Consider the following 12,077-nt stretch of genomic DNA (forward strand, 5'->3'; position numbering starts at 1 on the left):
TGTAATGAGTAAATGCGATAATCCATGAAAACTGCTTACATCATGGCTGGCAAGGACGCAGCAGACACCGATTACTGCTGCAGTTGCTGCACTGTGGTAGGGAACACGTTAGGTTATGTTTGTAAGTATTTTCAGATACCCAGTCCACTCGCTGGGACCTGGAAAGCACTCAATAGTTGTTCATAATTACCAAGAGATATAAACTTCAAGCATGTGTCCTAGCTGGGTTAACCAGGAAAGTATTTAGGGGAAAAAATGCAGATCTTTCTTTGTTTAACACCTCAACACAGCCAAAGTAGAAGATTTGCTTGCCAACATTAACAAAGCTTACTTCACATCACTTGGAGATATTTCAAAGCTAACAGTACATTTCCCTTCGTTTCCGTAAGATTTCCCTTCAACAAACTGGGGAGTTTTACTCCATTAATTTTTTTATATAGCTCTATAAAGTCCTTAGACAGTCCTGTACCTGTATTTCAAAGCAGACACTCCACCTTACAGATAATAAAAGTAAACAAAATTGAACAGCTATTTACTGTCTAGAAACCTCATTGACTTTAGCCAAAGTAAGTGCTGTCCATGCAGCAGCAAGACATTCTCCTTGGGCCTAACACTTCCTACCACCAGCTAGCTCAGTACCAGAAGGAACCACACTTACTTGAAAAGAGAATTTTTTGGCCTTTGAGGTTTCTTCTTGGCAAAAAAGGAGGCAAGTTCTCGTCCAGTACTGGCATAGCTCAGCTGGGCTGATGGTTCCGAGGCAGTGCGAGTATTTTTCATATCCAAATACTCTGTCAACAGCATCTGCAGAGCAGATAAATAGCTTAATATACACATTCTAAAGTGTTAATAAGAAAAACAATTTCATATTAATGCAAATTTAAATGTAAAACCATATCCATAAAATTCAGAAGTACATGAGGAAAATACAAAAATTTCATGGAAATGAAAAGATCGTTTTATTTTCAGTGCAAGATTTTTTTTTCCCAAAAATTCTTGCAGTTTTTTCATAATATGCACTTCCCCCCAAATTTTTAAAAAAATCTTCCATATGCATGGATTTCCAACTTGTATCGCACCAATGAAATCTAACTTTCAATTCTATTTTCCTGGAAGTTTTTGAATTATCCTTGTATTAAACTGTCCTTTCATTTTTCTAGTTGGAGATTTGAAAGAGGCTCATTATAGCCAAACTCATTTATTTACCAGTGATATCTAGGGAACAGGGTATGTTGAATATTTAAACTCGGGAAATAAAGAGCACATTTTATGGGTATCTATCATGTACCGGGTATCATGGTGAGTGAGTCAATCAAATTTTTTCTTCAACTATAACTCAGTTGCTCATTAGCCTGAACTACAGCAGTCCAGGGAGCAAGGCCTTTTGAATTATGACGACACAATATGCACAGAGCACTGAATCATGCAGATGCATTTTCTCATTTAAAGCACAAAATTTTATTATGGGAAATCTCAAGACTACTGATCAGAAGGTGTCCAAGAGCTGGGAGGTGACCCGTGACAGTCAAGAGGCCAAGGACACAGACCCACCAAGAACTTCAGGACCACTGCCCATGTTTAAAGCTTCAAAGCAAGAAACAAAACTCTTGTGTGATCTACTGCTGCCAATAGATCCTGCCTTTAAAATCAATCCATGTTAGAGTCAAATGGTTTAGGCTGGTGCAAGAATCAACTATTCTATCCTTTCCAAGATCAATATTCTAAAAAATTTACCCAACATACAAGAAAACATTACACTGGCAACAAAATTTACTGTGACTCTGAGAATATACAGCTCAAGACTGAAATGCATTAAGTCATCTCTAATAAACATTCACTGAATTCAAAATACATTAAAACACACAGCCAGTATAGTACAGGTAGGTAAACTCAATCAGGACTCAAAGAAAAACATCTCACACATTCAAAGTTGTACTCATTCATTCATTAAGATATGAACATCACTTTCAACAACCACAATCATGAAGCATCATGTGAACTTGATACAGTGCCAGGTATATTTTAAAGACAAGGATGTCTTTATAATAAGCACACAAGCACTCTCTTGATTGCAACCTGCTGATAGTGCAAGCCCAGGCAACAACAGTAACGTCTCCAACAGTCTAGTTCCAGCCACAGCGGGAAGCTGAACTGGAGTTTCCATGCCCCCATTTGGGTTTCTTCTCAGCCAAGCCCACTCCAACGTGGGTATTAGGGGAGAGGCACAGCAAATGGAAATTCTGCCTGCTTATTGGTTTTTCTGCCTCTCAAGTACATAAAACAACCAATAATTTCTTAAAAGAATGGACATGTGGGTGGCAGTAAATATTTTATTTTTATTGGTTATTTCTATACAATAAAGACACTACTGGCAAAGACTAAACCCATTAATGGGATGGTCAATTCCTCAAGCTTGTTTATGAGGTCACTGTAGTATTATTCAGCATGCCGACGAACTACTACAATGGCAAACATTACCTCAGGTAATGAAGCATCCACAGGTGAGAACCCTGAAATGAGCCACCCACACTGTGCTAACAAGTTGACTAAGGGGATGCTTAGTCAAGTTGTTAGCAGATTCGACACTGCTGTCAAGATTTTCAAAAACACAGAAAGGAATCTCAACATGTTATAACATAGAATGGTATCTACAAGACATTAATATAACCAAGCATTTCTCGAATAAGACCCCAGAAGCATAAGAAATAAAAGAAAAAATAGACAACTGGGAATACACCAAACTAAGAAGTGATACAAAGAAACAGCCAATAAAGTAGGGATAAACTGACAGAATGGAGCACCACATTGTGATGCAAATTATACAGATAAGCCATTAATAGCCAGGATGTATCCAGAGTTCCAAGCAGCTCAGCTATGACCTAGCCATCCCACTCCTGGGAATTTATCCAACCAAAATGCAATCAGCATAAGACAGTTATTTCACAATATCTAACAAATGGAATGGGGGGGTCAGCACAGTCATGCAGCACGCTATTCCTCCACCTACGGTGTTGGCACCATATGAGCGCCAGTTTGTGTCCCGGCTGGATCACTTTCCATCCAGCTCTGCTTCTGGCCTGTGAAAGCAGCAGAGGACCGCCCCAGAGCTTGGGACCAGCAGCTGTGAGGGAGACCCAGAAGTACCTGACTAAAAGTTTGGAGCAGCTCAGCTCTGGCTGCTGCTGCCATTAGGGTCACGAACCAGCTGATGAAAGAACTTACTTTCTTTTTCTCTTTCTCTCTCTCTCTGTAAAATCTGCCTTTAAAAGTAATTTTAAAAAGAAATGGAATCAACCCAGATACCCATCAACATGTCTAGAGAAAGAAAATGTGTACATATACATTATAGACTACTACCTAGCCATAAAAAAATACAAAACCTTGTCTAACTGGGTACAACTGGAAACCACTACTTATAGCGAAATTAGCAAGTCCAAAAAAGACATGTAAAATGTTTTCCCTATTATGTGACAACAGAATGCAAACAATGTAATTATAGGAATGAGAGTGGTACTCTGGGACATGATCGTTATGTACAGCCTTTGTTTATACTCCTGAGTTATAGATTTTTGGTATTTTGGGTTGCTTATTTTTCTGTTATTATTTTCTACTTGCCATTTGTTGATATCATTACCTACAGAAGTGTTAAACATGTGGAAAAAAGTAAATATATGCAATAATCCCAAATGGGTTAAGGATATGAATAGGAAGTTTCCAAAGATGAAAAGCAAATGGCCAAGAGACATAGTAAAAGATGCCCCAGAGCACTGGTTAGAAGGAAACAAACATCACAACATCTTACCCTAGTAAGAAGGCTTCACCCAGAAATTCAAAAATCGTGCACAGTGACAGATGCGGTGAGGATGTAGGGAAAAGGTACCCTCATACACTGTTGAAGTACACGAACCAGTACAACCATTAGGGAAGACCATATAGAAATTCATCACAAATCTGAAAATAGATCTACCACACACCCTAGCAACTCCATTTCCTTTGAGTAAATTCCCAGGAGTGCAGTCTGCATATGAACGTGTTATCTGTAACCCCATGTTTGTAACAGCTCAGTTCACACAAGCTAAAGCAGGGAATCAACCCATCAACTGATGACTGGATCAAGAAACTACGACGTCAACACCACGGAATACTTACTACTCGGTCATCAAAAAAAAGTCCTGTCTTTATAATAATAAAACGAAAGCAACAGGAGACCATTACGCTTAGGGAAGTAAACCAGTCCACGAAAGACAAACACCATGTTTTCCCTGACCTGTGGTAATATACATAGTACCAAAACAATCTAATACTTCTGAGTGACAGCCATAGTGTAAGATTTGGTTACTGTTGCTAATCCTTGTCTATTCTCTTGAGGAAGAGAGGGTCTACTTCTACTTGTTGAATTTCTTACAGAGCTCAGGATTAAACTTATGATTATAAAGAATACTGAAATTATTTTAAAATTAAAATTAGAATAACTAGCAAAGCAGAAGAGAATGAAGAAAGGAAGAATACGGTGTGAAGTATTACTATATTCTTAAAACTGTACATGTGAAAAAGTCCAAAAATCAAAGGGCTAAGAAAGAAGTAAGTTTGAGGGAGGAAAGAACGGAGGCAAGTATGTTCACCTGTTTAGAACTGCGTCTATGAAATACATAAATTTGTTCTCTTTGCATCAATAAAAACTAAAAAAAAAAAAAAAAAGTACTCTTTCACTTAAGTGTTGGTTTTAAGCAACATGAGAGATGTTCTAACCAAAATGTGAAGATAATAAGCCACTATTTTGTTGAGATACTGTCCTAAAAGGCAACAATTGCCCTTGTACGATAAAGCATTATCTGACAGGGCCAAGGAACCAGCATGTTCAACTTCCGCATGGTCTTCACATCACTGGTTTGTTTGCACTGAATCTCGACCAAGTCCTCTGATGATTTACTTCTAGCCTTGCCTGGTCAATTCTCATGTGCTGGCCTCCACTCTTCTGTATACAAACATGAGCAGTTGCTACTTTCTCAACACAAAGCTTGCTTTTGCTCCTTATGTTCTACCTCTAATCTTATTTCCCTTCCATCCCTGGATCCGAAGCTCAAAAAGTAGTTCTCATGTCCACTCGTTCTTCTTCCATTCTGTGGTTGTTCCTGATTCCTCTCTAAAACCTCAGAGTCACATTTGTGATTCTAGGTTTGCCACAAGTTTTACTAAAAAAAATCCATTTCTCTGAAACCTAAACCAACTTCCCAAGAAATCAGCAAATCTTTGTCTTGCTTCAGCACCATCTTTTGACACTGATCCCCTGGGCTCATTAAAGAGTTAACAAGGACACTCATGACTCCTTTTAATTCCCTTCCTGTCCATTCTCATACTCAGGTAGTTTATTTCACTTAAATTTCTGCCTCTAATTTCATCAATATTGTTCCTTACACCACCAACAGACTGATGGTCTTCACACAGTGTGCGATCATCACCAGGCCATGCATGTCATCATCTACAATAGTCTGATTTCACTGTGTGTTATCAGTCATTCCTTATGCTGCCCAACATAAAGCCAAGATTCCAATCAAAATACCTTCTTAACTTTCCTCTGATTATATCTGGGTGTTTTCACCTCTAAAATGCCTGGATTGCCATCTGTCCTAAACAAATCCCAACAAATACTTCCAGGAACAACTCCGATCTTTGTTTCAATGAGTCTTTTCTAGGCCACTCTAGGCCAGCTGTCCCCTTTTGTCAATATCTTTTCCACAGCATTCAAGGTATTCAATATAAACCACATGACATTCTTAGCCCTTACTTTGAAAAAGATAGCTAATGCCTCAACATATTAAGTGTTTAAAGCATCCCATTTCTTCACCTATACATCCATATGTATAATAAATTGTGATTTGAAAAAATGTATGCTAAGAAGCCTCAATATCTACAACATTTCATGCAAGAGACACTCTCCAAAATACTGTGGATTACACTAGTAACACATGTAAAATAAAGAAGGTACAGACATGATTTTAGCCACAGGTTAAATTACTGCAAAGTTTTCTGACTTCACTACATTTACATTCTTCCTAACTCTGCTTGCTATCAGTTTGAAAATACCATTTTACAATCATGCAGTTTCATTTTACCACTCAAACTGATAAAAGTACTTTTCAAAATATCTCAAACAAAAACAAGAAACCCATTGCTATGCTTCTTGAAATTTGTTTGAATGAGGCTAAATCTTCTATTGCACATTCTTGACACAACCAGCAGGCATCACGCTCCCATGAAGCTGGACCCACATCATTTGTTTGATTACATGTCATGGGGAACCATGCACGCATCTTCCAAACTGAACACAGCACTCTAAGGACACACCTATGAGTTCAAATTGCCATCTTCACAGAAGCAAGCAAGTTTCTTATCAGTTGACTTTTTCCTGAGGAGAACCATGCAAGACAAAAATTCTGGGTCAAAAGGCATTACAAGTACTAACAAATACAACCTGCTTATGGAAAATCTATAGAAGACAATCCCACATTCTTACTGTCTCTAAATTCCTTCAAATCCCAAGCACTCCAGTATCCTTTAAAAAAAGATTCTTGAGAACAGAAGTCTCCAGATTTTAGAGTTCAGGGATCAGGGAATATTTGTAGAGCTGTTCTGGCTGAGCACCTGTACCCCAAGCACCCCAAATGGAGTGCTTCGAGCTCTTTCTGATTTCAGGTTTTCAGACCGGAGATGCCAGGCTACGTCAGGAATTGTGATTTATTCTGACCATCATCTAAAATCCAACAAATTAGACAGACAGTGCAGAAACAGTTGAAAAACCTTGAAAATTTAAGTCTCACCGATCTCCATGATTTACTACTTCGTTAATACAGTATGTTGCCTGGGCCCGGCAGCGTGGCCTAGCGGCTAAAGTCCTCACCTTGAACGCCCCAGGATCCCACATGGGCGCCAGTTCTAATCCCGGCAGCTCCACTTCCCATCCAGCTCCCTGCCTGTGGCCTGGGAAAGCAGTCGATGACGGCCAAAAGCCTTGGGACACTGCACCCGCGTGGGAGACCCAGAAGAGGTTCCTGGTTTGGATTGGCATGCACCAGCCGTTGCGGCTCACTTGGGGAGTGAATCATCAGACGGAAGATCTTCCTCTCTGTCTCACCTCCTCTGTGTATATCTGACTTTGTAATAAAATAAATAAATCTTTAAAAAAAATACAGTATGTTGCCTACATCTATGATCCAAACATACATAGTGCTTTAAATTGAGGTAATTACCCATTTCTTATGCTGTAAAATTTCATAAGAAGTTATTCAATTATTAATACGAAATCTCAGTTGTAAAATGCAGACCAAAAATTTGGGTATTTATAACTTGCTGTAGCATTGTTGGCATCATTCTGAGTCAGCAACTCACTGTTGATTCTTTGTTGTCTGTGAATTTTCTTTATTGAATTAACTGCCTCTGTGGTAATATATGCATAGCTTTCTAAAACTAAGGGGTTTGAACTAGCAGTTAATATGAAGTTTAGGCACCTGCATCCCTCACTGGAGTGCCTGGATTCAATTTCAATTAGGTGCCTGGCCGTTCTCCTGACTAGAGCAGATGAGGGTGGTGGGGTGCAGGCCTGGCTCCAGAAGCCAGGTCCCTACCACCCACACACAGGGTCTGCAGTGGGTTCCCAGCTCCTGGTTTCAGCCTCATTCTAGCACTAGCCATCACACTCAGCTGATCAGAGAACTAGTGCACACATGATCTCACTCACTGACTCTCCCTTTCTACCTCTGAGACAAGCAGAAAGTTTTAAATAACTGAATAAATATGGGACACATAGGGTAAGAATTGACATACATGTATCTTCAGCTTCTCCACTTATCCGAGTAGCTACTTACTTAAACTTCTAGACTTCTTCTCACCAAGAACTGTTCCCCAGCAACACGGTAGAAGCCAGGGGCCTCCCTTACACTAATGTCATACCACCCTGTCAGCCAACTGGGATGTCCAGCCAGTTGGTCTCTTCTTCAGTCTGTGCTGCTCAGTGTAAGCAAGGAGATGGAACTCCTTTGGGACAGCCACCTTTTACCACGTGCACAAAGAAAGTAAGCTGGCAGACAGATAACAGAGTGAACCACATGACCTGAGAAAGAGAACGTGTATGCACAAGACACAGGGATTTAAATGCTTAAGCTTGAAACGTCTTCTTTGGTTTTATAAGCTCGACCAGTTGAAGACAAGGCACTAGAATCTCCACCACTCAGTTCCACCGTATGTCTCTGCTTCCTCTAACATAAAATGAGTTGATATGTGAGGGCAGATTTCTGTCTCAGGATACCTGTATCTCATGAAAGCAGGTGCAATAATTTGCACAGATTTCAATCTGTACAATGCTAAGTCTGAATCTCCTGACGACTGACTCTGCACCTTTAATATTTACGGCAAAGCCAGGCTGCATCAGGCCTCCTTGATGAACAGGACAATCTGACTGCTTCTTATGAATGAGCAATAATGAAGTTTTAAAAAATGACCTTCAGCTCCCAACACGAACTAAAACTCACCCCTCTTAGGTGATTATTTTGAATGTGCCTATATTAAATAATATGATTTTGAAGTCTTATCTGCTAAAATAAGGATACCCTAGAGAATGTTCTAGACACAAATCAGTTTTCATTAGACTCATTCTCATGCTTTTAATAATAAAAGCAAAAAAATTAAAAACCAAAGCCCTGGAGAGAAAGCAAATTAGGCATAAACTGAAACCTGGATTCCTAAAAAGGAGAACAGCTCTGGAGGGGCAGTCCCTGCTCCCCAGGGAGCAAGAGGCCAGCCAAGCAAAAGGCGGAGTCCCACTGAGGGAAGCTAGCTAGAGGGAAGTCCCCAGGGAGAAAAGGCAAAACCAGAGTTAAAGGTCTTCCAATTATCACCACAATTCCCAAAAAGAATGAGCTGGAGAGAATGAAACAATATATATGCTTATTTCTAAGTTATCTAAAATTATTAACCATTTCAGGTTTTTCCCCAGAGACCTGCTATACTGAAAGAAATGTTAGTAACAAAACAAAAAGGGGGTGTGTGTGTGTGTGTGTTTTGAATAGAGCAGTATAATTTCCTTATTGTATCAGGACTAACAAAATTCTGCACCAAGGAAACCAAAGGAAAAATAAACAGTCATTTTGAAAATGGAACAGCTGCCTGCTTAATTACACTCATTATCAACAGCAATTGTATAATTAAAGCCACTATTAGCATGGCCTTCCGAATAGTTCATTACTTCAGTGTTCAGAATAATACAAACCAAAAGTTGCAAAAACACACACAAGTTTCTCATCTAGTATTGAACACATGATCAGCAAAATCTAAATCAAGAACTTGGTTTAACTGGTTTTTCTTTTTCCTACCTATATAATCAGAAGGTATTGTGCTAAATGTAAAGCTAAGACTCATGTTTCCCTCAATATTTATCAAGTAATAGACACACATAACAAAGCTAACACACAGAGAAGTAGCAGTAGACCATCAGGACAGAGACCAGTTGAGAACAAACACCAAGAATGTGTGCTAACAAGAAAACAGCAAAAGCAGCGCTGGAAATCCAGGGTTTCTTCAGGAAACATCAAATATTTCAAAACCATGAGAATAAAGACTGAAAGGCAAGCCTGAGAGGCAAGGAAGTTTAATATCAAGCTTACATATTAACACAAAATAAGGAGGCAATAAATAAAAGCTCTCAACACGTAAATGAAATGACAAGTATAACAAATAAAATTGACAGCAGATTAAATAATATATAGGAACAAATGAGATGGGGGCAAAAACAGAAGGGGAGAAAAGTATAAGGGCAAGGAGGCAAGGAAGCAGGTGGGGACAACCTACCAAGACACCACAAGAAAGAGATGAAGAGGTTTTGAACTATAAACTAAGGCAGGACCTATGAGATTATAAAATGGAATGAAACTGGGAACTGGATGAAAAGCAAAAAGTAGACAATATGTAGCAGTTACTCTGCAGAGAAAAGGAGGGAAGAAGCCATCGCTAAACAGGGTATCTGAGGGGCTAAAGGACTGGCCTCATATGCAATCGTCAGGCTTGCAGGAAGAGCAAGCGTACCAAGGACAAACAAACGTGGGTAAGAATACACATTTACCCTGAAGCACGTAACGAGAAAAGGCATAATGCTGGTAAGATTTCCATGATCCAGTTAATTCACATATATTGCAACTGCTACCTGTATGTCCACCTGATCATAAAACATTACCAGTGCTCTCTGAATGGCACACATCCTGGAAAATCTGTACTGTAATGACATTCCCTAACTGCTTTGAAAGTTTTGCTGTGGTATCATTAGCGTACCATAAAATTCAATCCAGTGCGCAGCTCAGTGATTCAGAAGTGAATACAGTGTTAGGCATCACCATCCGTCAATGTAGAATATTTCTCTGGCCTGGGGAAGATGATCAGGATTCTGGCAGAGCCCTTGAAGGTGCTGAGAAAGTTACCCCTACATTTTTGAAGCACTAAAAGGAGTAAAATCAGTCTGTGCATCCATTTGGACAACGACGGAGGCTGGTCCTTTACTCTCTTCTCGACTGTTAAATGAATCTCAAAGCATCGTGGTGTATAATGCAGTATCTATTTTCAGAGATTTAATTTGCTAGTATTTTGTCCTAGATTGTTTGTTCTACCAACATTGAGGAAATTCATGGCCAGCCTACTGCAGGCACAGCTGCCTCGAGGCAGATGCGACTGGGTAGTTCGGAGTAATAACTTCGGTTATGACAGCAGGGAATACTGATCTAACAGCATGTAATACAAAGTGTTCACTGACCTTTAACTACAGGACTCAGCTAAAGTTTATGTTGATTGACTTATTTCATCGTTAGAGAATGTTTGTCTATCATGCATGCACAGAAAAAACTTTTTAAGAAGTTGGATTTATTTACTTGAAGAGCTAATAACAGAGACAGGGAGACATCACCCACCTGCTGGTTCATCAGCCAAATGGCTGCTGTGAACAGGCCCCAGCAAAGCCAACACGAGAAGTGCACCTGGGTCGCCCAACAGGGTGCAGGGCCAGAGAGGTGGGCTGCATCAGCTGTGTGTGAGGTCACAGCCAGTGGTTAACGGTTCCACAATGCCAGTCCATAAGGAACTTTTTTTTTTTTTGGTTTTCTTTTTTTAATTTTTTTTCTTTTTTTTTATTGTATTCTTGTTGACAATCTTTACATAGTTAATTACGGTAAAAAAAAAAAAAGGTTCAGGGGGTACAGGCAAGTGGGTAATAGTATTATGTCCATATTGTTTCCATCATGTATCTGAGGTAAAGGGGGATATTGAGGGAGAAGCTCCACCCAGTTTCCCACCAGCCCAAAGTCCCAGATGTAGGGCATGCTCTGAGATCCTTGCTCAAGTGGTTTTAATAGTTCTCCAGTTATGAATCGCTGCCAGTTTCGCTCAATGAGGTCATCCACTGATTGACACAGTCCATCATAGGGTCTTCATTTGCCCAGTATTTCACTGCCAACATATAGCTGAGGTGGTTGACTGACTTGTTCTGTCCTCCGTCTTTTCTTGGCTAGGGTTCTGAGTCCAGCAGTTCGATTGGGGAGATCTCCAAAGAAACTTTGAGGTATTCCCAGACCAGATTCTTGTATGTTCAAGCAAGCACAGGACCTGGCACAGTCCATCACCCCGATCAGCTGGTAGTTTCAATTGTTGGGTTGGTTCTATTTTCAGTCCCGACTTGCACTGGAACCAATGGGTGTTGCAGTCCAGTCTGGTTCTGCCCAGCACATACTCGGCCCTTACATCAACCAGTGAGAGCTGCAGCCTAGTCGGGGCAACCCACAATAACCCCCACCAGGCCCACCCCCAACCCTGGTCTGCCAGTATGTATAGCAGACTAGTCCAGTCTGTCCCACATCCCATTTGTCTCTTGTACTTGTCAGTGGGTATTAAAGCTTAGTTCCATCTAACCAACTCAACTATCCAGCCCTCACGGATGTTGTTGAGTGCCTGTCTAGCCATCCCAGCCCCCGTCCTAGTTTTCATGCCCTCCCGCGGGAGTAGTGACCCAAGAGGGGGGAACCCACTATTTCCCTCCCAGGTCTCTC

The 12,077-nt window shown here is 40.3% G+C and overlaps 1 protein-coding gene across 1 annotated transcript in view; it reads right to left on the reverse strand.

Annotated features, from left to right (window-relative positions):
* Positions 1-12,077, reverse strand: part of EXOC4 (exocyst complex component 4) — a 599,303-nt gene that overhangs the window by 444,958 nt on the left and 142,268 nt on the right. The window contains exon 8 of the mRNA XM_004598184.4: positions 659-804. Within this exon, the coding sequence (XP_004598241.2) occupies positions 659-804 (146 nt within the window). The remainder of the gene's footprint in view (positions 1-658; positions 805-12,077) is intronic.

The sequence above is a fragment of the Ochotona princeps genome, chromosome 25, assembly GCF_030435755.1.
Source record: "Ochotona princeps isolate mOchPri1 chromosome 25, mOchPri1.hap1, whole genome shotgun sequence".
NCBI classification, from domain to species: Eukaryota; Metazoa; Chordata; class Mammalia; order Lagomorpha; family Ochotonidae; genus Ochotona; species Ochotona princeps.